The sequence below is a fragment of the Diadema antillarum genome, unplaced genomic scaffold (genome assembly GCF_040938485.1).
Source record: "Diadema antillarum isolate AM-2024a unplaced genomic scaffold, OU_Dant_1.0 seq00000382_RagTag, whole genome shotgun sequence".
Classification (NCBI taxonomy): Eukaryota; Metazoa; Echinodermata; class Echinoidea; order Diadematoida; family Diadematidae; genus Diadema; species Diadema antillarum.
In genome coordinates, this window is record NW_027271380.1 from 1426877 (window position 1) to 1454117 (window position 27241).

The 27241-nt window shown below is 40.3% G+C and overlaps 1 protein-coding gene across 1 annotated transcript in view; it reads left to right on the forward strand.

Annotated features, from left to right (window-relative positions):
• LOC139731661 (RNA cytosine-C(5)-methyltransferase NSUN2-like) overlaps positions 1-25976 on the forward strand; it is a 38460-nt gene extending 12484 nt beyond the window's left edge. The window contains exons 10-19 of the mRNA XM_071642551.1: positions 504-577; positions 1693-1832; positions 3271-3367; positions 3810-3874; positions 5673-5762; positions 8765-8900; positions 22155-22232; positions 22822-22960; positions 24600-24642; positions 25586-25976. Of these exons, the coding sequence (XP_071498652.1) occupies positions 504-577; positions 1693-1832; positions 3271-3367; positions 3810-3874; positions 5673-5762; positions 8765-8900; positions 22155-22232; positions 22822-22960; positions 24600-24642; positions 25586-25976 (1253 nt within the window). The remainder of the gene's footprint in view (positions 1-503; positions 578-1692; positions 1833-3270; positions 3368-3809; positions 3875-5672; positions 5763-8764; positions 8901-22154; positions 22233-22821; positions 22961-24599; positions 24643-25585) is intronic.
• Positions 25977-27241: the final 1265 nt, after the last annotated feature.

A 27241-nucleotide genomic window follows, 5' to 3' on the forward strand; every position in this document is an offset into this window, starting at 1 on the left:
AGTCAAAGTGTGATCAACCTGACCGGCTTTAAATCATTTCTGAAATCATTGACACATCAAAGAGATTTTACTGTGTTTGCAGCAGTATCAGCCATCGACTGCCATTTAGCATAGGTATTTAGTTGAAACCTTATTGAGTGTTGGTATGCCTGCTCTCTGCATATTTTTTGCCCCCCCCCCCCTAACACACACATAAAGGGGGAAAATCATATTTTGTATGCTTGTCTGTTGACATCATACATTATGTTCATCACCGTGTATTCCAACATTCATTTGCAATTAAGGGGCAATAACAATTAGTAGTTTCATCTGTTCAAGCATATTGATTTCTTCTGTCTGAATATGTTTCTCCCCTCTGTCTGTTTCTCTGCCTGTCTGTCTGTCTGTCTGTCCGTCTTTCTCTCACTCTGCCTTTCGTTTCCCCTCTAATTCTCTTCTTCTCTCCCTTCCTTTCTCCCCCCCCCCCCCCCCTGCCCATCTCTCTGTCTTTCCCCATACCCCAGGTGCTGTTGAGCTAGTGGATGTATCAGATGAGCTACCTGGTCTGAAGCGGATACAGGGTATGCTGACTTGGAAGGTTAGTATGAATGTTCCTTGTGTCAGGTGCGATGAAAGGGTTGGGGATCTCGAGGTCGTGAAAACAGTCTCCTGCTGCTCAGACAAACATTAAATAATGAATGAATTCCAAAGATTGGACGCCCTCTTCACATGTGAGTTTTAGCCCGGCTGAAACAGAGGCTCACATGGGTTTGGTGTAATTGTTAATCATATGCATGCTGTCGCACACATTATTTTGTGTACTGTTATCCAAGAATGTAGTGCAGTTATGAACTGATTCACTTTTTGGTTGTGATCTCATGAAGTCTTGCTACATTTTGCGCCATTCATCAAATTTGTGTATGGATCGAGCTATGTAGCACATTGAGCATGAAGCGCAGCATTGTATATATTGCACAACATTATGAAAATCCGAGAGTGAGCTGCATCTCCACAAACACCCCGAAAGTTAAACCTGTTCATAACTTGCCTTATGAAATGATTCTATGAAGTATGTTTCATTTACCTTATTTTATGGTTAAATACCTGTCAGCTACATGTAGAACTTGCTTGTGAAAAAGCAGAATGTAAGAAGAAATGCCCCAAACCAACTGGTATTGAACACAAATTTGTTTACAGTAAATAGGTGATCAAGCACGCACTTGTAACTGACTGCATTGCTTAAGTATGCAATGGTGATAATTGTGATGTCATTTTAATGGCGTGATTACAGCAAAAGTTACAGTCATGCCCATATCTCTGAGCAGTCGTTAGTACTGGTCATTAGTACACGATGTCATGATAAAAACTAATGCCCTCTGGGCATTTTGGGCAAAAATTTGGTTACGTGATTGCTCTCAACCATTCATTTGATTAGGATCCATATAATCATTTTATTTTATTACCCATTTTAATTGACCTTACATGATTCACTTGGTACATAACCTTAATTAATTGAAGTTAGCATGTCAGAAACAAATAAAGTATGTATACTGCTGAGATTGTTAGCTATTCATAATCATACTTGATTAAATACATCAAATTGTATTTAGTAGATTTGATACTGCTTCACGCCGTTCATAGTGTTTCCATTGTGAGTTGTTATGTTTTTTTTCTGTCACCAAATGACATGTTTCCCTGTAATTTGACCTTCAGGTCATAGATGACAAAGGTCAAATCTTCACCTCCATGGAGGATGTGGCGGAAAGGGAAGAGAAGGACAAGAGGAGGCGCTACAAGCCCTCCTTCTGGCCCCCATCAGAGGAGGAGGCGCAGGCTCTGAATCTACAAAGATGGTAAGCTTGTTTTTGTTTTCTTTACTCCAGCACAGACCTTAGTGTCACTTCTCTGCATTTAAAAAATAATACAAGCAATAATTACCAAGAAATGGTGCTATATATGTGTGTTTTAGAGCAGAAATGAATTTAGAGTAGCAATGCTTCTGCACCACACATTCAAGGGCATTACCATAAACAGGGCTGAACACTAATCCATTTTTTCTACTGGTCTGACCTGTCTGTCAGACCAGTAGGTACCCAGTTTTTCATGCTTTACTTGTCCATTCCTGAAAAAAGTTACTGGTCCGACAGTGATTTTTACTGGTCAGGGACTGTTGAACTAGTGCCACCGTGCTGCCTTGCCATAAACTAACAGGTATCCAGGCTCAGCCCCATCCCTTCTTTGCCTATACCTGTAGCAAAATAACTACTCCTAAATTGATTTTGATGCAGATTGGATTCATATGTAAAGCATATTATGTCATTTTGTACATGAAGATGGCATTTCATACGTGAAGAAATTGTGTGCACCATGGTGTGTTGTTACAAGTCTTTCAGTGATGTTTTAGGCAACGCCCATCAGTAGTGGTTGCCCAGAGAAAGGATGCAGAGGTTGTAGAGTTTGGAAAGGATGATACATATCCTCTCAAACACTCTGATGTGTATTCCTTAGATCGTAAAAAGATACACAGTAGGACCTCGATTATCCGGCCACGTTCGGACAAGCAGGTGTCCAGATAATCAATTTAGCTGGTTAAGAGAGATATGCTCAAATACAGCACTTGCTAGCATTCATGCTTGGGGTATACACATATTATTACCAATTCATAATATCATGATTATCTACATGGCATTGTCATGTTTCATACTTCAGAAATTGATACAGAAATAAAACCAAATACAAGTAAGCTATCCATTCATGTTTGTTTGTTTGATTGATATTGAGAAAAAATGAGATCAATATTTCGACTCGTCGAATACTGCCACTGCATTGTACTGTAACCACTGCTGTGCTCTCAGTGCCAGTGACAAGCACGCATCAGTCATTGTCATATCGTCTCATGACCTGACTTAAAAGTTGCAGTCTGCTGTGATGATTGGAATATGTCCTGTTGTGTATTCCCTCAATGATTATTGAATGTGTGTTTGTTTTGAGTGAAATTTGGCACTGAAAATACATGAAAACATGAAAAATATGTCAGCCAGTCGACGTCCGCATAACAAAGAATCCGGATAATCAATGGCCGGATAATCGAGGTCCTACTGCACATGCTAAAAATGTATGTTGTTGCTGGAACACTGTCAAACTACATTCCTTTTTATGAACATTTCATTGGGAGCACCTTGAGCACCCTCTCTTTGAGTGGATGTGTTGCACATATTCTGAGTGTCTGCATAACTGCTGTATCATTATTATTGCTATATACAAACTGTATGCCCCCATTTTTTGATGCAGTGTGAGGATACTGCCACACCATCAAGACACGGGCGGTTTCTTCGTTGCAGTCCTGCGCAAGACAAAATCTCTGCCCTGGATGAAGCAGGATAAAAGCGTAGCTCAAGGAGGTATGTCAAACTTATTACAAACTTTACGCTGCCCAGTGGAAAGGTCCGAATGAAACATGACCTGTTTAACCCGTTGAGGACGAGTCCCGAGTATACTCGGGCAGGGATCTATGGGAAATGCGTGTTGTAGCAAAATCAGTCTGTCCTCAATGGGTTAAGTGGCTAATTTTCCTCATGTCTGAAATGTATTCATCAACTTCTTGATCGGGATTTTCCTCTCCTGAAATAAAATTAGCAGGTCATGATGAAGTCCAAGTTCCAAAGACTAAGCTCATGTTGACGGCTCATGCAATATTTGCAACTTTTAGCTGAATATGCTATCAAAAAATAAAGCAGTGTTTCTGTCTCTTGCTGTCAGTTACAGAGGAGAAGAAACCCGATGCGGATATGAGAGATGACTCAAATGAGACAGCAGAGAAGGCCAGTCAGGGTGAGGATGCGGTTGCCGTAGCGGCAAAAGCTTCAGCAGGAGATGCCAGTAAATCAGCACCAGAGTGAGTTTGAAATCACTGCCAATGCTTTACTGTTAGCTAGTGGAGACCAAGGCTAAAAAAGAAATTGAGTGAAAGACACACCATATATGTACTGCTCAAGTACCAGGTAATTATGCCTCCGCAACGAAGTGGCCGGAGGCATTATGTTTTCGGGTCGTCCGTCCGTCCGTCCGTCCGTCCGTACGTCCGTACGTCCGTCCGTCCCGTTTTGTTTTTGTCGATATCTCAAGAACCATGTGGTGGTTTTACATCAAACTTGGTATGAGGGTATATCCTTGGGGGATAATACTTTGTGTGGATTTTAGGGTCACAGGGTCAAAGGTCAAAGGTCACAGGTTATTTTTTGAAAAAAATTGAAATTTCATGTTTTTCTCCATATCTCGCAAATGGTTCAAGGTATCTTCATGGAACTTAGTACATATGCTTGTATCGATGGGCGGTGATTATCTAGGGAAGTTGGGGGTCATGGGTCAAAGGTCAGGGGGTCAAAGGTCAAGGTCAACTCCTCAAAATATCACTACTTTCCTTAAAATGCAATGTGCCGGAAGGTTTTTTTTTAAAACTTGATGTATGGCATGTATTACCCAATATATATTTTTGGGGAAGGTTCTTGCCAAAAGGTCAAAGGTCAAAAGGTAAAAGGTCAAGTGAAAGTGCTAAATTGCACTTTTTCCTCCATATCTCGAAAGTAACTCTAGGTATCATCATGAAACTTGCATATTTATGCATGTTCAACCTAACAGTGATTCTCTTTGGAACTGTGAGGTCAAAGGTCAAAGGCCAGGTTTAGATAATGCTATTTTCCCATTTGATACTGAAATTATACTTTTTCTCAATACCTTGAAAATTACTCAATGCATAAACTTATAACAGGGTCAAAAGTCAAGTAAAAATCATCAGTTCCCCAAATACCTGCACTCTGACATTTTAATCATTCATCCAATTGAACCTAGTTCTAGGAAAGTGAACATTCAGCACATTTGTGTCAAACCTGTCATTTTAATATTTTGCCAATTGTGTGAAACTGTCATCATACATTGTCAAGACATTGAACTATAAACCTATCAGGAGAACCATGCATTATGGCGGAGGCATATCAGTAGCCGTAGCGATATATCTAGTTTATCAATGTTTTCATGGATTAATTACTGTTTTTAGAAAAAGTGTTATTACTGGAGGAAAGCGCAGAAAGTAGAATTGAAAAGAATTTGGTCAACCAAAGCCATTATTTCTAGAGTTTGTGGGGCTGATGGTGATTTTTGGAAGAGAGATGTATTATAGTTCAGACTTGTAAATCTACATGCCAACATGACCATGGTGAGAGTTATTTACTGAGAAAGGGTTATGTGATTATTACAGAACAAACAATCAAAGGGTGATAGCCAGGGGTACAGCACAATAACCTTTTAAATGCAATCATAATGTTTATTCCATGGATGTAGGTGACTAGTAAAATGGTGTAGTGCTCATGACTCTTGTGTGTTGCAGCAAAAACAAACATATAGTTTTTGTGAGGGTTTTATTGTATGTATGTGAACAAAATAAACTCTGTAGCCAAATCGTGCACATACATGTATTTGGATGAAATCAAATGTCTGTTGAGTTCAAGCCCTCAACTTTCAAATTTATGTCTGTCTTCATTCTCTTGCTGATTGATATATTGTGGTATGTTCCCCAGTCGGCTCTCAATTAGTGAGCTGTAGGTTTGTACATGTTGCTCATGTTTTCATAGAGACTAACAGTCAGTTGCCAAAATGAGAGTAAGCATGCCGTCCCTCTGTCGTACATCACGTTGCAGACCACCGACCAAAAAGGCACGCTTTGGGAGCTACAAGGAGGACCCGTTTGTTTTCCTGAAGGAAGGCGAAGAAATCTGGCCCCAGATTAAGTGAGTTTTTCTCATAATAACGATAATGATGATGATGATGATGATGATGATGATGATGATGATGATGATGATGATGATGATGATGATGATAATGATAATAATAATGATAATATCTAGTTTTTATAGACTTAGCGCATTTTATACTTCTTAAGAATTTCAATTCGCTTTACAGACTATTATTACTTGGTCACTGGATACAATATTTCCCAACAGCACTGACAGCGCTCACTCTCCACTCCCAGGGAGCATTCCAGCCAGCTGCCATTTTACAGGTGCACACATGCTGATCATCCAACATCAGCATTCTTATCTTACTGGGTACCCATTTATACTCCTGGGCAGAGAGCAGCAATGTGGACAAAGTGTCTTGCTAAAAGGCAATCATGTCAGGCTTCGTTGGGCTCGAATCCTCGAACCCATACCAGACTGATGCGATTCAGACATGAGCACTCTTAACCACTAGGCCACAATACCTCCACAGAAGGTCTCTTTTGACCTCATGGGAAGATTCTCCACAATAATGATAATAATAATATAGAGACTTTTATAAAGTGCTCATTCTACCTAGAAAGATACTCATGGCGCTGTAGCACAGAGTACATATGTATTACGTACAACAGAGTATCACAGAAGATCTAAGAACAATAAACGAACAAACAATATATGTACATATATATGCTTACAGGTATAACAGTTGTTAATTTGAATTGAAAAGGTAAGTCCTGAGGTTCTTTTTAAAAGCATTAAGTGATGGTGCTTGTCAAAGATTTTGGAAGGCTATTCCAAAGTTTTGGGCCCATATACATAGTGCAAGAAGACAATGGAGAAGTGGGAGTAAAAACATAAAACAGGTTAAAACAATTATGATTCAATTGATAATCAATGAATTGAAAAATACCACCATTGCTTGAAAGAGACATGTGAAAAGGGATTATATGTGATATCATTAATGAATAGACTGAGTGCAAACCAAATTGATTGGCCAGTTATAGCTATTACAGAGCATGGCTGCATGCAGAGTTTAGTATGTACGTTGAGGCAGAGCTAAATCTGACAAGTTTCTCAGGAAGAAAGAGAGAGAGAGAAAACTAAAATGGACCTCCTGATTGAGATGAATTAGTACATGTATTCAGAGATGTTGGCAATTTTCCCCTTCCAAGACACCAATAAAGTGCTACTAGTATATTGCTAACCCGTTAAAGACTAGTCCAGATTATACTCGGGCAGGTGTGTATGGGAAATGTGTGTTAAAGCAAAATCAGCTTGTCCTCAACGGGTTTACATGTATTGAAAACTCATGCTTTCCTGGATTGGTCTCCAGTTTAAGTTTCTATAGACTTCCTCTTTCGTAGGCTCCATGCAAATGTGCACAAGATGTGTGCCCATACCATTTAATGTCTTATTTTAATACAGAGAAGAGATCTTTTAGCAGAGAATTAATGTTTATATACAGATAAAGAATGGCAGATCAGCATTGAATAGTTACTTTAGGTCGGGTCACTGAAATTTTAATGATCCTTTTATTACCCGTACTTTCAATAGATCCCGTTTGGTCACGTATGATACACCTTGTATGTACATCAAATATGCATCAAACCATTTCTTTGTATTTCTTTGTTTTTGTTGTTTTTTTAACAAAATTTGTGGCAGACACTTTTTGAAGCATAATACTCCTAAAACAAATTTAATTTTAGCCATTTAGAGTAAAAATAAGCATATTTATATGAACCATGTGAAAAAACTCAATTTTCATTGACTTTGTACACAAAATCACATTTTTGAGCCATTTTTGGCCTCACGTGCATGAACAAAAAGTTATGTAACTTCAGAACCGTACCCCCGGACGTCACAAATTTGGTGTCAAAATGTGCGCGAAACTCGAAAGAAAAAAGTCATAGAGCATCGCGGCGATAGCATTGCGTGTTGCAGAGTAATCACACGAAATGTCGAGGGGGGCCTTTTAGGCCCCCCCCCAGTCTTTTTAGGGTTAAAGGACGTGTACAGTTCTGGTCCAGGTGAGGATTTAGCTGTTAACGTTTTGCAAGATATTCAGAAACCACTCTGAGATGTCAAAGAGCGTGCAATTCTAAGGGGTATCAAAAGTTTATTTGATGAAAATCAGTATTGAAATGGCTGAGATATCCAAAAACAAGGTGAAACAAAGAGATCCTAATAAAAGGCGTGGCCTGTTGCCTTTTATTATTATCATTTTTTGGATATCTCAGCCATTTGAAAACCAATTTTCATCAAATAAATGTTGAGTCCTTCTTGAAATTACATGCTCTTTCATATTTCATAAGAGGTTTCTCATTATCTCACTTAGGAATGTTCAAAACATGAATCCCCACCTCAACCAGTACTGTACAGTCCCTTTCAGTTATTGCAATTCTAATGTGTTTACTATGCATTAAATCTACCAATAGGTCGTGTATAGTGCACCAATAGAAAAGTCCCATTGACTGCTATACAAATAATGCACAGGTGAGAGTACATTTAGTGGAGATGCAGCGCACTCTTTTAAACCTGTGCATTATTTGTTTCATAAAATGGAGCTACCGTGTTGTTCATGTATGAGCTATTTTTCATGTACCTTTTTGGGTGAATACCAGTCAGCTACATGTTAAACTTGTTCCAAAGCCAAAATGTCTGAAGATATGTTCCAACCACTCCACTGAATACAAACTTAGAAGTTGTGTTCAGCAAATAATTTGTGATTGAGCGCTTGCTTGTAACTGATTGAATTTCTGCTACTGACGTACATGTAGTATCTAGGCCTACATTGTTACGTCAAAGAGTATACAGTTACTCATTTTCATTGCACGCTTTTTGCATACCTGTGCATATTTACAAGAAAAATAAAGAGTGCACCCTTGTCTCATTTTAGCGCTTCTGATTAGCTTCATTCTTAAACCCATTTTATGAAGACTGACGTTTCTTCAGTGATATGGTTCACCTTTTTTACCCCATTTTCTTCCCCTCCCTTATCCCCATCACTCTGGAAGAGAGTTCTACGACGTTCAAGACTCCTTCCCCATGACCCAGGTTCTAACCCGCTGCCACGTGGGTAAGAAGCGCAACCTCTACCTCACCAACAGGCTCATCAAGAGCATCCTTCAGTACAATGAGGAACGCCTTAAGGTCAGGAGACACAGTCCAGTACATTTCTTTCTTCCTTTCATCGTTGTATTCATTCTTTCTTCCTTCCTGCCCTCCCTCCTTTCTTTCTTTCTTTTTTATCCTCTCTTTCTTTCTTTTTTCTGTCTTTCTTTATTGACTTATTTATTTGCCTTGCCTAACAAAGACTTCCCCCATTGATGATAATGAAAATATGCTGGAAGAAGAGTAGTGTGCTGTAGGTCTTCTATTCAGTATGTTACCAGCATACTCAGAGAGATCCACGCAGATATCAGATATTTGCGTATATTTGTAGAGTTTCCAAGCTTTGGACATGTTCAGGTATTGTTTTGTTTGTAATCTGCAGTTTTGTCACAACTATTGATTTATTTATTCCTTCGTTCTTTTTCTTTTTTCATCTCTTCATTCTGTATTCATTCATTCCTTCATTCACTGTATTCTGAAGTTCCTCAATACCATGACAAACACAATGTGTTTCTACACACTAGTTAGACTTTGGGTGTGTTCGAGCGCTCTCCTAAAGCGAACTGAACCGTACCGTACCTGCACCAGATGAGCACTTGAACGCTTCTAAAGTGTACCGTACTGAGCTGAACTGAGCCAAAAGTGGACCATTTCAAGATGTGCTCCAAAAGGGTACCAAAAGCGTACCAAAAGTTTGCATGTGAAGAATGTGTGTAACATGCACATATGTCATAATGCAAAGAGTTCATTCTCTTTGTTTGGGACAGCTGTAAGTAGTTTAAGCATGCCAAGTGAATGATTCCCTTGCTACAAAATGTGTGACCCCCTCTATAAATAACTCATGAGGTACGCTTTCTCAACAGAGTGCTTGAACATTCCAAATCTGGCACAGTACAGTTCGGTACGCTTTCGTTCAGTTCGCTTTGGTTCGCTTTAGAGCACTCGAATGCACCCTTGGAAAACAGAAATGAAAAATGATCTGCTTCCCACTCAAGTGCCAGAAGTGATTCATAAATACTCTGCAAGGGATATTACCAGTATTGAACTTTATATCACTCTGAGTGGCTCCATGGTGTGAAAAAAAAATAGAAATATGAAAATATTGCCTCCCATAAGTTAATGAAGGCACTGTATATTGTTGAGTTATTGTAAAATGAAGCCTAATATATATGTATATGAGGCCCATTCACACTCTCCCAAAAATATATGTTTTTCTTCAATTAAAAATAAGAAAATATTGCTTCCCATAAGCTAAAGGCATTGTATATCACTTTCAAGGTAAGAAATTACGAACTTAAATGTTCTCCTGAAAAGGGATGATACACGTAGCAGTACGTAATTCTCATTCCATTACGATAAACGTACATATTTTCCTGCTGAGCGGCTCAAAAATGTATTCGCAGGTTCTTGAATTCATGCAGAAATGTGCAGAAAAAAATTGTGTAGATATTTTTCATGTGTTTTAGAATTAGCGCCGGGCATAAGTAGCGCAAAATGCGAGAAAATTAATACACTGCAAAAATTTGTGTTTACAGTATTGCAGTTCTGAATTGCAAAATCTACAGCGCACAGAATTGTCTTCTTAGTCCCAAGTCATAAAAATAATCTTGAAGTACATGGCATATACAGTATCTACACTTTTGTATGTGGCACATATATATAATCTTCACTGATTTATTCTTGTTTTATATAAGTAAATATCAAAAGTATGAAATACTATTGTATATGTAAAAAAAAAAAAAGAATATTATAACCTTGCAAGTGTATCAAAATCATAATATTTCAATGTTTGAATTCACTAAAACAGAGTGACATCAAATAAAATTTCTGTGAATCGGACACAAAATGAGAAAGTGGGGAACATTTTACATGTTTTAATGAAATAGTGACATTAGTTGGAACCAGTACATGGTTCGATGATGCCATGCTGTCATTGCCTCACAATGCTCCAATTGGTTGTCATAGAAATGTCATACAGTGCAATTTTTAGTCAGTGATTTAGGAATTTACTACTTTCTTCCTGGAAAGGTCATCAGTTGTAAGTTATTGCAAGTTTACAAAGGTTGTATTGATTCTTCTTTACTTTGTTTCAAGAAAGAACATAAGTGAAGATTTGTCTTGATCTCTATCAGTCATAAATCTCGGTATGTAATGGTGACCTATTTCTGCAGTCTTTGAGAAGATGTAAAATTCTAATTTTCTTTGAGAAGATGTTAAATTAAAAGTTCCTTAACTTGCTTACTTTCTATCCAAATATGTATACGAATTGTTTGTGGTGACTTTATGCTTGTCTATCGATGTCGGCTTGAACAGACAATAGTTTACACCTTTGGTTATTAAATGCTTTAACCCTAACCAGGCCAGGCTTTTTGGGTGTTCTGTGGCTGGGGAAGGGTTGATTCAACCCCCCCCCCACCCCCCCCCCCCCCCCCGAGATCTCGGCCATTGATCGCGCAATCGCCATGAAATTTAGCACGTGCATTGCCTGTGGCGTATTCTACCACGCTATACAAAAAGAAATGGAAATTTTCGTCATAATAATTAATTATGCTAATATATGCATAAAATCATACATTTTGCTCTAAATCAGAAATTGAAGCTCCTAGAATCTTAATTTTTGGTAAAAACATTCTTTGTAGCATCCTAACAATGTACTTCCAAAAAAAATTTGGTATCAAAATCAATTTCTTATATATTTTATTGTTTTATGAATTTCTTATGTATTTCATTGTTTTTTCGACCTTTTGTTTTATCATTTTTTTCCGCAAAATTTATGAAAGAACCTATTTCAAGCATAATAATGCTAAATTAATTAGTTTCAGCCTATGAAAGTGAAAATAATCATATCTTTATGAATAAGATTAGAAGAGAAAACTCCATTTGCATAGACTTTATACACAAAATCACGTTTTTGAGCCATTTTTTAGCCTGACAGGCATGTATAAAATGTCATGCAGCGTTGTAACGGTATGCGCGATTTTCGCGAAAATGGTGTCAAAAGATGCGCGAGACTTGAAAGTAAAAAGTCAGCAAACGGGCGCGCTCAAAAAATTTCGCGCAGCGGAGAAGTCGCGAAAAATAATGAGGGGGGGTTGATTCAACCCCCCGGCCTTTTTAGGGTTAAATGTCAGGATCTACTCAAAGATACTATAGCAAAAGAAAAAAGATAATGCCAAACAAGGTAGTACTAAAGAGGTATTATGGAGAACTATAGAGAGAAAGTTCTCTTTGATGGTAGCTTTAGGACAATCATACAATGATCTCCAGAAGGAGGTACTGTAAAACGAGGAATGTTCGCGTGCATTTTAATTTCACGAATTTTGCGAATTTTGCGAGTGCCAAGATTCGCGAAATGAAAATGCACGCGAAAGTTCTTGTCTACACTATATGCATTGAACGCCAGTGGCAATTTTGCAACAATTTCACGCCACGATAAAGGCCGTCGGCTCCAATTCGCGAAAATTTCATGCAGCAAATATATCATGTTTTACAGTAAATGAAAGGTCAGGTTATGTTATAAAAGATTATCATATGGATGTTCAGAATTTGTTGAGCACCTATTACAAACCCGTATACCCGCATCATGATCAAAGAATTGGTGATATGGTGCAAAATGTTGCAGAATCTCTTTGTACCTGTAGCAATCACTCTCATTCACAGCGACACAGTCACAGGAGAACACGATACACATCTTTTGGGGAATAACATCCACATCGGCCTGTCACTTTATTCCGGCCATGTTAATCCTTCTCTGCATGACCCATTCTTGACATAGCTGGCGCTATAACAACACTACATCACCCCTTTCCTTTGAAAGATAAATCTCATCATCTGTTCTTTCAACATACGTGTACATGTTGTTAGAATAACAACTTTCTTTGTTTTCTTTAAAACAAAATAAATGCATCTTAAGTTGTTGTTGTAGGTGTTTTTTTTTCTCCATTAAGTCTAATTAAAAAAAAACATCACAACTGTTTGGGCTTGTTTGAGTGCAAAGTATCATAAAATACTGAGAAGCATGCACTTTGATATTCCATATCATTTCCGATTTTTTTTCCTCAAATACTCTCAGATTCTTTTTTTTCTCTTAATTTTTTTTCTGACCTCTTCCATCCCCTTTTCTTTCTTTCTTTTTTAAAACTATAACTGAAACACATGTATACTCGTTTTCTTTCCTTGTGTATACACGTACTAATAATGCAAGCTTCTTTTGAACACTCAAAACTATTAAATACAGGTACACTGTATATAGGGAACTATCCTGTGTTCCACCATAACATGTCAGCAACGAAAAGATATGTCATGTAGGCATGACAAAAAACCACACAAGTAAATATACTGTATGTACACTTCAACTGTGTGCAGATGCAAAACATGGAAAAGCGATTAACACAACAGTTTTCAGAGTTCAAAAGTCCACGAAAAAAAAGTCCACAAATTAACGCTTCTTGCTTTCACTGCGCAGCAGTTCTGGTTTGTAATTTTTTTTTTTCGTCCAACCAACACACAAAATTTATCCTTTGCGTAAGATTGTCACTCATCATTAACTTGTACTGTGTTCATATGTTTGAAAATAAAACGTGGATTTTCTATCACTTTCAGGCATCCATGGAGTCCAAAACCGCTTCCTGTTGGTACAAAAATAATTAAAGTCATGTCCGTGTGGGATTTCCGATGCAGCAAAAATTGTCATATGATTCTAAAACATTCTTTCATGTCGTCACTTGTGAATACAACTTTTGAAAATTAGAGGAGATATCCAAATGAAATTCGGAGCACTGACACTTTCACTATTTCCTTTTTGTTTTTTGTTTTTCCGAGGGTAGAACACATCACTTGTGAAACAATGTAGATCGCGAGCACACACATTTTCCTAGTGGTGATTCAATTGAAAGGAAAAAATGTAAACACCGAACACACATTTTCCTGTGCAGTTGAGAAAAGCAAATCGCGAACAACACATTTTCCATGAGGTAAAACGCGAACACACACTTTCCTGTGGGGTTGAGAAAAAGCAAATCGCGGATAACACACTTTCCATTAGGTAATTCAATGAAGGAAAAATGTAAAACGCGAACACACATTTTCCTGTGCAGATGAGAAAAGCAAATCGCGAACAACACACTTTCCATGAGGTAAAACGCGAACACACACTTTCCTGTGCAATTGAGAAAAGCAAATCGCGAACACACTTTCCAAAGAGGTAATTCAATGAAGGAAAAAATGTAAAACCGCGAACACACACTTTCCTTTAGGGTTGAGAAAGGCGAATCGCGAACACACTTTCCAAAAGGTAATTCAATTTCAGTATACAACATAATCATGGAACCTCACTGGCATTCGCGCTTGTCTTCGGGAGCGTCGAAGGGGACCGCGCAAGATTGGGTGAGGTCGTCGGTCAGCTTCAGCCTGGTCAGCGACTGGGTGGAACGCATCTGTGACGTCGTCAAACTCGTCTTCGCTGTCGTTTTCAGAGTGGCGAGCGACTCTAGCATCCACCTTCTTGAAGAATGAGACGTTACGCGTTATTTCCTTGTTGCCTCTCCGTGCTACAATGGTAGTACCCATTTTGCGAACTACTCTGAACGGGCGGGGGTCAAACGGGGAGCTTGCTTTAGACGTCTTGGGTTGTCTCACCAGGACGACGTCTCCTTTCTTCAGGCTGCTGTCCTTGCATTTCAGCTGTTGGTCTGCATGCTTTTTCATTTTCTGCTTCTGCTCATCATCTCTAGTTTTCATGGTGTCGTTGGGCTGCTTGTCTGCATGGTGTGAGGTGATTGAGGGTAGCTCACACTTCAACTCACGACTGTTCAGAGCAAAACATGGTGAAACGTTGGTAGTTGCATGTGGCGTGGCCCTGTACTGGCGAAGAAATCTGAAAAGCTGCTGCTTCCAGCTCTTCCGTTCTGTGTGGGCAGTTCTGATGGTCTTTACCAGCACTTTGTTGAAACGTTCCACGACGCCATTTGCCCTTGGCCAGTATGGAGTGATCTTTCTGTGGGTAAAACCAAGATGGCTGGCAAATTCCGAGAACTCGTGGCTGGTAAATGGAGGGCCATTGTCTGTCTTTAAGATCTCTGGGATACCTTGTCTGGCAAATATGGCGTCGAGTGCCGGCAGGGTTGCCTTCGATGATGTTGAGGTCACCACCTCAACCTCTGGGTACCGGCTGTATTCGTCTACGACAACCAGCAAATATTCCCCTGTTGGCAAAGGGCCAAGGAAGTCAGCTGATACTTCTTGCCATGGGCCTGTGGGGAGCGGTGTCATCTTCAGTGGCTCAATCCTTTCACCTCCATCAATTTGAGCTGCTTGGCATGGTAGGCAGGATTTTATTTTGTCTTCCACCATCCTGTCAATACCAGGGAACCACACTTTCTCTCGAAGTAGGCCTTTCGTTTTGACAACTCCCTGGTGAGAAGCATGCGCAAGTGCAATGGCTTTGGATGCCAATGACATCGGGAGCACCAACCTGGTTCCTTTCAGCATCACTCCATTGTGCACTGCGAACTCACCTTTGCATGAAACATATGGTCGTAGCTCTGGTTTTGTCCAGTTCTCATGCTTCTGTGTAGTGACTGCATGCATCAGAGCTTGCATTGTGTCATCATTTGCTGTTGCTTCTCTGACTTCGTCTATGGTCATTGCTTTCGGCACGGCATTTTCACAGACATAGTTCAGGTACTCGTCTGTCATCCTGGCGAATTCATCAGACCTTGGATGTCTGCTTAGGAAGTCAGCGGGGTTTTCGTCATCTCGCCCCCTCTGGTAGATCAGGGTGCTGTTGTAGGGCATCAATCTCAAACGCCATCTCTCTATCCTTGCTGACATGGGCGTCTGCTTCTGGAAGATTCTGAGTAGTGGTTTGTGATCTGTAATCACCTTGAATTGGGCCCCGTAGAGATAGAGATGGAAGTGTTCCACTCCCCAGACAACAGCTAGCATCTCTCGTTCTGTCTGTGAGTATCTGCTTTCTGTGTCAGACAATGATCTGCTGGCATATGCGATTGGCTGTTGTTTCTGACACAAGATTGCTCCAAGCCCAACCGGACTTGCATCAACGATCAGTTCAGTGGGTTGGCTTGGGTCGAAGTATGGCATTATCTTTGTGTTTGTGAGAGCTCTCTTCAGTTTGTCAAATGCCTCTGATTCCTTTTCTTCCCATTTCCAGGCAGTGTCTTGATGTGTGAGTTGTCTCAGCGGTGCAGTGATTGTTGCATAGTCTGGTATGAATCGGGAGATGTACACCGCAAGACCAAGTAGGGACTTTACCTCCTTAGCATTTGTTGGTGCCTCAGCATTGACGATGGCTGCCACCTTCTTTGGATCTGGGCTTAGTCCTTTCTCACTGAACATGTGACCATAGAACTTGACTTCACTGTGTGAGAACCTGCATTTGTCTCGGTTCAGTCGAACATTGTATTTCTGGAGACGATCTAAGACTGCTTTCAGGTGTTTGTCATGGTCAGCTTGTGTTTTGCCATACACGATGATGTCATCAGACACATTCTTAACTCCTTCCAGGCCTGAGAGGAGTTCTGCGACTGCGGATTGGAATATCTCTGAAGCTGCATTCACACCAAACATGAGGCGTTTGTATCTTCTTAGTCCCACATGTGTACTGAAGGTAGTGATGTACCTGCTTGACTCGTCCAGCTCAAACTGATGATAACCTGCAGTCAGGTCCAGTGTGCTGAACACACAGGAGCCGTTCATGTCCTCAATCAATTCGTCTAGGGTAGGCATTGGATGCCGTTCCCGCTTGATGGCTTTATTGGCTTCCCTCATGTCAACGCAGATCCTGACTTGGCCTGTTGATTTGGGGACAACCACGATGGGGCTCACCCAAGGAGTTGGTCCATCAATCTTTTCAATGATGTCCAGCTGTTCAAGTCGAAGAAGTTCCTTCTCCACATCTTTCCGGGTGTGAAAAGGTATTCGTCTGTGCTTCTGTTGTCTGGGTTTAACAGATTCATCAATGTGCAGCTTGATTTTCCTGTCTTTCACCTTCCCTATACCCTCAAACATGTCAGGGTATTGTGACTGAATGTCATCGGTCGTCAAGTGATGATCTGAAACCTGGTGAATTGTGATTAGGTTCAGTTTATTCGCCGTTGAGTAGCTGAGGAGATTCCCCTTGGCCTGGACGACATGGAAGTCTGCAAAACAGGACGCAGTTTCCGAGTGCAGTTCTACTCGAATCACGCCTTTCACTGGCAAGGGCGTGTTTGAGCCGTAGGCATACAACTGGGATGTGGGTCTGGACATTGGCAAGGATTGCTTGCTTCCAAGCTTCTGATAAGTTTCTTCATCTAGGATGTTCACAGTCGTGCCAGAGTCGATTACAGCCTTGATCTTGGTTGGCCCAGCAAAAACCTCGGTCATAGGTAGATGATTCAGGTGATACGCTACCATCTGTCTGTCACCAACAGTGAACGTGTACTGGTCATCAGAAGATTCCGATTCCGCTACCTGATTGACCCTCTTAGACTTATGTTTGTTCACCTTCCTGTCTCCATATGTCCTCCTTGCATTGTTCTGCTTCCGTTTTGAGTGGCAGACTCGCTCAAAGTGACCAAACTTGTGACATAGCCTGCATTCTTGTCCTGTGGCTGGACAAGTATCCTTGTGCGGGTACGGGCCTCCACAAAAGTAGCATGTTGCATGCGAGTCCCTATTCCTGGACTGACTACGGCCCCTCGAATGAGATCTCTGCCCTTTCTTGCTTCGGAAATTAGAGCGAACAGCATTAACATCGTCTGCATGGTCACCTGCTTGCATCTGCTCGAGATTATTCCCATTGCTATGGAAGGTTGAATTGACAGTAGGCCTAGATCTACTCACTTCTAGTATGTGTGCCTGCTGCTCACTGGCCTCAAGGGAACGACCGGTTTCGAGTAACTGTTGCAAGGTTAGGTCTTCTCCTTTGCAGAGGGCCTGTCGCCGTAACCGTGGAGATGAACCATTCATGATTATCTGGACCATGATTTCACGATCAGCATTGTGAAATTTACAATTCTGGGCAAGTTGGCGGAGACGTGTGACAAAATGGTCTATCGATTCATTTGCTTCTTGCTTGGCCTGACGAAAAATGTATGTCTCATACAGAGAATTGGACTTGGGGCTGAAATACTTATTCAATGCAGCTACAGCCTTGTCATAGTCGGATTCTTGGCCAACGTCTTGTAAAGTGTCAAAAATCTCATCCACTTTCGGACCTGCATAGTGCAGAAGAAGTGCTCTCTTTCTCTTAGGATCTGATACGCCCATAGCAACCATCAATCGCTCAAAACGGCCAAGCCACTTACCCCATTGTGGCCCTGGATTCTGGTCGATTTCCACAAAGGGTGGGAAGGCAGGGAGTCCCAGCTGACTCATCGTGGTAGAGCTGCTGATGAACGACTATCACCTCACAGTGAAAACTCCATCTACACACCGCTGATAACGGGAATGCACGGTAGACTGTTTACATGTATGGCTATGGGTTGCGTACTGTACTATGTAGACCGTACGTAGCTACGCGGTGTAGGCATACCGCAATACACGTACAATGTCAGGCACAGTTCAGTTGCAATGTACAGTAGGGCCTACGTCCGAAGCAGATCAACATATCTCGCTCGAAACGATCGGTAGTTACACCAGTTCAGAATGACAGTAAATGGAATTCAGTGTCATTTTCCGTAATTTACCTCGTCGCCATTTGTAGCAATCACTCTCATTCACGCGACACAGTCACAGGAGAACACGATACACATCTTTTGGGGAATAACATCCACATCGGCCTGTCACTTTATTCCGGCCATGTTAATCCTTCTCTGCATGACCCATTCTTGACATAGCTGGCGCTATAACAACACTACAGTACCGAGTCTCATTGAATATCACATGGAATCGAGGGATTCTTTGCAGGTCCACTTTCCAGCACAATTTCACGTTCAGGCAAGCCAAAGCTGCTAGGTAAACTACTAAATATCGTATCTGATTTTCCTGTCATAATTATGTTATCATAGCAAACACTGCGGGTTGGTTTTGTGGAAACACACTTGAGTCAGCACAGCTTCCCTTCAATGTCACTTGTCTTGGTTGATATCAATCATCGCATTCCAACAGATACCAAAGAGAATGATAATTGAACACGTACGGTGTATAGAGCGACTATTGTTCATCCTTATCTATTCAAGACATATGGATATGCATCACTTAGTGGTTTTATCACATACCGTCCTTTGTACCAGTGTAAGTACTGGAGTAAACTCCCGGTGATACAAGGTACTGACAAGCACATTTGTAGCAGATGAAAATTGGGGGCAGAAAATATAAGGAGTGAAACCATACTTTGTTATCCGGGATTGAAAATCCCATTCCTTTTTCACATCAACAGACATGTGTCAATCTTCAGACACACACACACACTGACACACACAAACAGACACAGATACACTCACAAGTGAACATGTAGCCTGTATATATACGCACACGTGGTTGTGCATTTGCCACAAGTGCACACACAGGTGTACATTCATACACCGGCCTCATGAATAGAGACCTAACACAAGTAAAGTGAGGAAAAGGAGGTGATTTGTCAGGGGAAGTCAACGTGAGCTCAAAGTGAATGGTATGTAGTTCTTTTTCTATAGTAACCAAAGTCCACTAGATTAAGGGAAGAAGTAGCATGTGTAATCTCTTCCTTTGATCAGACCAATGCATGGCTAATCAATGAGTATCAGTACTCCATTCTATACGAAAGACATGGACCTTGATCGTGTCATGAGAATAGAGCTTTTAATAGGGATTAAAGTACAGCAGGCTATGGGGCTACTGGAATGCAGTAGGCTATCATAAGGTACATTGTACCTTGCATCAATTAAATTGTAATGGGTGTCAACCCCAGAGGTTCATGCCCTTAGAAAGATACTCCCATTTTAATCTGCCTCCCAGACATTGTGTCACAATCACCTTCTAAGCAGCCACAACCCTTTTGATATAACTGGTCTTTTTTTATAAAAATACAACACTAGGTTTGTATTTGATGCCATTAAATGTCAATTATCATAAAAGTAGGGTTCCTAAAGTCGTAGAAAATGGTAAAAAAAGTTATGGAAAAAGTTATAGGGAAGGGGCCACGAACAGAAAAGGAAACTGCACTGAAAAGTCCTGAAGATTTAAACTGAAATATTGCTTATTTGTGCGCCAACCAAAATCATGGTTGAGCTCATTTCCATGTAAACATGATGGTGTTCATTTGCGAGTGTAACACACTCGTTTTTTGTTTTGTCATTTCTCGTTTGTCACCCTGCCCTACTGTAGAGGCTTAGCAGTCTCTATCTAAACACCACTTTGATGTAAATTTCGGATTCCTGATACAAGGGTAAGGCTGAGGAGTGTACAGTGGGTTCCAGCAGATTGGATGTGCTTTTCAGAGCTATTTTTTCTCTTAACCCATTGAGGACAGACTGATTTTGCTACAACATGCATTTCCCATAGACACCTGCCTGAGTATACTTAGGACTCGTCCTCAACAGGTTAATAGTGCAGTCTATCGTCTCTGTTTGAGAATATAATCCCAGGGTTTCCACAGATTCCCCTTCTATCTCGAGGCTGGTCAAACAAGACCATGTGTGTTTGCAGTCCGTCTTGACCGGGACACAAAGGGTCAAATAGATGTAAGCTGCTTAAGAGTGGTTTATGTACAGTTTATAATCTACATGTATGTCGAGGGTTGATTGGCACTACACCTTTCTGATTCATGTTGCATCCATTGAAATGTCTGTGTGGTTTTTTTTTTTTATTACCCGGTATCTAATTTCTCTTCTTTTTTTTTGTTTGATAACACATGCACATAATAAGTAGATTTTTTTGGTAAAAGAAAATTTTTACAGAGCTTCGTAGATGAAAGATCAAAGGCTAGTGGGCATATAATATATTTGATAGTGCTCTTGAGATGTAGACTTTAGACAGGACCTATCTGGTTCCTGAAGGTGATGGTTTAACACTTGATACAAACATACTGCAGAATGACTCGTAAAAAGACATTAAATCAGCAGTTTTTGAACGCTGCAGAATGAACTGATACCTATCATGGTGTAGTATTCTGTATGAAGATTTTGGCTGAAAGTGCAGTGAAATGCTCAGTTGATTTTTTTTTTTAAGGAAAATCAGACAATCCCAATTAATTACAGATTTTTTCATGCTGTCCTCTCATGTATCTTGTTTAAGACTTTACAGCATTTTTTTAATGTCTAAGTAGCAGTAGGATATAAAGAAAATGTAGTATGAGGTAGTAATTTTGCAACTTCTCATTTCTGCACATTCCTTAAACCTGTCACAGATGTATGTTCAGGCAAATGTTATTTACTTCTGCCATCTAGAGGAGCTACAGTGTTGGTCAAGTGCTCCTTTTGTGTCCTAGTGGGTAGCGCTTAATCATGACATACTGTATACGCCGAATATTTTTCGCAAGGTTTTTATTAGATGCTATTCGCGAAATTAAAGACATGCAAAAATATCGACTCTGATCCCGATGTGATTGTGACGTATGAGTGTACATTTCTCCATTCAGTACAGAACTCCACGATTGCAAATTTAACCAATCGCGAAATCGTTGGGAATTCCCGATTCGTGAAAATTTAGACTCATGAAATATAGGGCGTAAACAGTACACTATAACTTAAAGAATTTGTGACTTTGAACCTATTGTCCAATCTTTAATACCAAATGTTTTTTGTAATGTTATTTTATCATCTTGCATTCTGTATTGCTAAGACAACTACACTGCACAAGTTGTCAAGTATGTTTCAAAGGAGTGCTTCTGAGAAAGTGACAATACACTTTCATCACCATGCTCTCGCTTGTGTGTTATTCTGTGGTTTAATTCAACATTTGTAACACTTACTTTGTTGAGATGGACTTTGTTTTAAATCAGTCTCTTTCTTTCCCATCCCCCCCTCTCTCTCTCTTTTCTTTATCTATCAATCAATCAATCAATCAATCAATCAATCAATCAATCAATCAATCAATCAATCAATCAATTCATCTATCTATCTGTGTATCTATCTGTCTGTCTATGTCTGTATCTACCCACCTACCTCTCTATCTGTCTAGCTATTTATCTATTTATCTACCTACCTACCTATCTATCTATCTATCTATCTATTTATCTACCTATCTATCTATCTGTCTATCTACCTATCTATCTATCTATCTCTCTCTCTATCTGTCTACCTATCTATTGATCTGTCTATCTATCCATCTTATTCTCTCTGCCCCTGCATGTCATGATTGTCCAAACTATAGGTCATCAATTCTGGGGTTAAGATCCTGTCGCGGAGCAGTTCTGATGATGTTCCCTGTGACTTCCGACTCACCCAAGATGTAAGTTCAGAAATTCCCATTTTCAGCCAGAACAAGTATGTACTCCTCACTGCAGAGATGTATTATGTTGTTCTAACATAGCAATCAATGTTCGATCTTGAGCTGGCCAGCTAGCCAACCCAGCTAGGTTTTAAAGCCATACACCCATGAGTGTATGCTCAAATATATATACCATGTATGAAATGGATGCGTATACATGTCGTTTCTATTTCATGCATGCACCCTGACATACATGCACAAACACACACACACACACACACACACACACACACACACACACACACACACACACACACACGTACACACACACACGCACGCACACACACACACACACACACACACACACACACACACACACAACACACAAACACACATAGCCAGATACATTGTAGATGTAATATTTGCATACATTGATTGTATCACCTTGACTGACAAAATATGGCACACTATATTTTGTGTTGTTTTCATCCGTTTCCTCAATGCTGACTGGCATGATGGATTCAATAATTTTGTTTTATCTCTGTTTAATTTTGTTCCATCTCGTCATATGACATCACCTGCACCACCTCAATTCGAACTGTTCCCTCAGGGCATCAACATCCTCTACCCCTACGTGAAGAGGAGGAAACTGACGGTGAAGAGGGAGGACATCGTCACGCTGTTCTCCGAGGAGAACCCATTCACCAAGAACTTCAGCGAGGGCATCAAGGAAACACTCGACACCATGGGTGAGTATTTACTTTATGCCCCTTTCACTGAGTGATTTGAGGATACTACCCCAGTGGGATGAGATGTGGCACTTGTAGTCTTGTTTCTGGACAGCTTTCGTCTGTTCTTTCTTTGGTCACATTACTACATGATTCATGTTAGTTACAATGCTACTCATACTCTACATGCATAAAGCCATTTGATGGAAGAAATCTGTCCACCTGAAAGAGGGGGGGGGGGGGGTGGGAAACAGCTGTAGGTGGTGACATCCTCACCACAGCAGTGGTTGAAAATTCAGGTTTAATTGTGTAATGTTAATTGCCTTGAAATTTCCAGCGAGGGTTTGAGAAAAGGACTTTTTTTATGCCTCCGCCAACGAAGTGGCCGGAGGCATTATGTTTTCGGGTCGTCCGTCCGTCCGTCCATCCGTCCGTCCGTCCGTCCCGTTTTGTTTTTGTCTATATCTCAAGAACCGTGAGGTGGTTTTGCATCAAACTTGGTATGAGGGTATATCCTGGGGGGATGATACTTTGTTTGGATTTTAGGGTCACGGGGTCAAAGGTCAAGGTCACAGGTTATTTTGTGAAAAAAAGGTTGAAATGTCATGTTTTTCTCCATATCTCGCAAATGGTTCAAGGTATCTTCATGGAACTTAGTATATATGCATGTACCGATGGGCAGTGATTATCTAGGGAAGTTGGGGGTCATGGGTCAAAGGTCAGGGGGTCAAAGGTCAAGGTCAACCCTCAAAATATCACTACTTTCCTTATATTTATGCAATGCCTGAAGAATTTTTTTTTTACTTGATGTATGCATGTATTACCCAATATTATTCTGTGGGAAGTTTCTTGCCAAAAGGTCAAAGGTCAAAGGTCAAGTGAAAGTGCTAAATTGCACTTCTTCCTCCATATCTCAAAAGTAACTCAAGGTATTATCATGAAACTTATATATTTATGCATGTTCTACCTAACAGTGATTCTCTTTGGAACTGTGAGGTCAAAGGTCAAAGGCCAGGTTTAGATAATACTATTTTACCATTTGATACTGAAATTATACTTTTTCTCAATACCTTGAAAATTACTCAATGCATAAACTTATAAAAGGGTCAAAAGTCAAGTAAAAATCATCAGTTCCCCCAAATACCTGCACTCCGACGTCTTAATCATTCATCCAATTGAACCTAGTACTAGGAAAGTGAACATTCAGCACATTTGTGGCAAACCTGTCATTTTAATATTTTGCCAATTGTGTGAAACTGTCATCACACATTGTCAAGACATTGTACTATAGACCTATTAGGAGAACCATGCATTATGGCGGAGGCATACACCAGTCGCCGTAGCGACATTTCTAGTTTTCTAGCGCAGACAGATTCTCAGAATCATTCCATTATGTGGTTTGATACATGTGTAGTGTGCAGTATGTTTTGTCCTAATGACAAAATAAAAGGACTGCCAACAAAATGCAGCGATATCATTTCATCTGCAAGATACACGGAGACTTGCCTTTTTAGAATAATTGAATAGCACACATTTGAAGATGAACCATTGTGGCTTCAACTCATATGAGATGTGCACACCAATTCAATTTGAATATCAATTTGATTTTCTATATATATTTTGCCCAAATTTTTATGTATTTTCTATTCATTCCACAAAGGTCAAGGGTCGGTCATTCTCACATACCAGCCTGAAAGTGAAGGGTGAGTTCCTGCACGCTAAATGTAATCATCTTCTATATCTCTCTGTCTTTTGGTACTCTGCAGTGCACTATGCTCATTCTGTCGAGCAACTGTTATTAGTCATTGTGGGCCAACTAAAGGGAAAGTTGCTATTTTTCGCTAACCATTTCTCAGACACTGCCAGCCACCCACTTAACTGAGTTCCACCCTGCCATTCACAGGAAGTGATGATGTAGTATCTGTTATGTTCATGGCTCTCACACATAGGAACAATGCTAAATGTCATGTCTGTGAGTTGAGGCACCCCCCCCCCCCCACCACCACCCAAAAATAGTTTATGGAAGGGAAATGACATAATGACCATCTATGTGTACATTAACCTGTCAAAGACAGACTGATTTTTCTATAACATGCATTTCCCATTTACCCCATTTACAGCACTACTCTTCAGTGGGTTTTGCATGGTCTGGTTCTGGCTTGTAGTATTTCAACCAGGGGTCTTTGAGCTAGACAGGCTACTGCCCATGCTAACATGCCAGCATTCCCAATGAAGTTCCTACATGTATTTGTATTCAACATTCTTCTTGTAGTGTTTGAGCTCTGTTGACATTCAATTGCTTTGGCTTGTTGTGCTTTCCGAAGGATTGAATGTACAATCATTTTCTGTTCATTGTGGGATGGAGATTCAGTAACTTAACTTCACGACATATCGAGCAGAAGTCTAGGCATTAGAGAGTTGAAAGAAAAATGATTCTTCTTTACTACTATTCTTTCTACTTAATTCCTCTTCATCTGCATCTGGTTAATGTAAACCAAGAAATACAAGAAAATGTGATGAATTTTAAAAAAAGACAACTACAGATACTTGCACAGTGACATTTACAAGTATGGTAGTACATTTTGATATTGCAGTCTTACCATTCTGCAACTCGGTTCTTTAAATCATTTCCTTCTATATACACAGGGATGGAAAACTGGAATCTCCTTTCATCATCGTGGGATGGCGGGGAAAGACCTCCCTGCGCTCTTACGTTGCCAAGGGCGACAGGCAGCACATCCTGCGACTGGTCGGTGGACCGGTCAGCGTGTCCAAAAATCCAAGGACTAGCAGTGCCGCGGAGTCATCGGCACACACACCGCAGGCCACAGCAGAGGACAATGGTGAAAAGTTAGATGGTGATGCTGTGGGGGATGATGAAGAGAGAGGAAATATTGAGGAGGAGAAGGATGATGAGGAGGAGGAGGAGAAGGAGGAGGAGGAGGCAGAGGGTGCCAGAGTAGAGAGCGAGATGCAAGAAGAGCCCATGGAAGAAGCAGATGAGGGGTGCAGAACTGAAGATTCACCAGCAGAATGAAGGATGAATGAAGCAAGCGCAATTAGAGCCAAGATGGACATGATCGATGATGTGTCCCATGATGGAATCCAGGCAGATGTCCGCCATCCTAGCAATTTCATTCAGAAGTGATTTCACATGAAATTAATGGTGGCGGTTTTTGCTTTGTCAGTGTTGAAGTGAATTCACTCAACCTCTGTGATTCCAAGTTTAGTTCTTTAGATGCAACCATTTGAATTCCAATGATCATTGCAGTCTGTGCATCAGCAGATCAGGTGTAAGCAATTTTGAGATGCTATTTAGTGGTAGTTGCAGTCAAAATGCAAGATTTGATGGGTGTTAAGCCTGTCAAGATATTGAGCTAAGAATCAATGTGAAATGTGGAACCCCTCTCAAAATATTAGACTTTCCCATGGAGTTTTTAATACTCGGCTCAACCAATGCATTTAGTCATGTATTAACCCGTTGATGATGGACTGATTTTGCTATATCACACATTTCTCATAGACACTTGGCTGAGTATTCTCAGGACTCATATTCACCGGGTTAATATTGTGTTTTTCAAAGTTATTTCTTGAATAATTGTCATTATTTTGTACAGTTTAAGCTTCCTTTCTGATATGTGATCATTTTCATGTCTTGTCCCTCAGATAGGGCATTTAACGGAGGTCCCGTGTGTGAGAGTCAACTCATGCATGTAAAAAAATCCTGCTTCATTTACTCATCAAAAAGAGCAGGGTTGGTGCATAAATAAAATGAAATGGTCTCACCTCACATCAAACTGGACTGCATGGAAAACCAGCTAGTGCAGCTGAATGTGGGCTATCCAGCCTTCTTCTCAGATGGAAAATTGAAAAAAAGAAACAGAGAAACAAAATATCAAGATCTTTTGCAGCCATCAATTGAACATTATTACCATACATTTCGAAACTAAAAAAAGAAAAAGAAAGTGTTGACTTTAACATTCCCATTGGGCTGAAACTATGCAGTTTAGGTCAACTTTGTAAGGTTAATTTGTGATAATTGGTATTCTCGCATTTATGTCTGATGCTTGGAAGCATAAAGCACAGTATGAGTGTGATGTCATTACAGTTTTGTCGAACTACATTTTTTGTGTCGGGCTAATGTTTCTTGGTTTTCCACCACCCAGGTGCATGAGAATGTGCTTGAAAACCCTACCCAAAATTCTTTTCAATAATTCGATTGTCCCATCTTTGTGATTGCCTTTGAGTTTTCACCCTCTCCTCTGTTTTCGACACATTGAAGAGACATTCAATGCCCCTTCA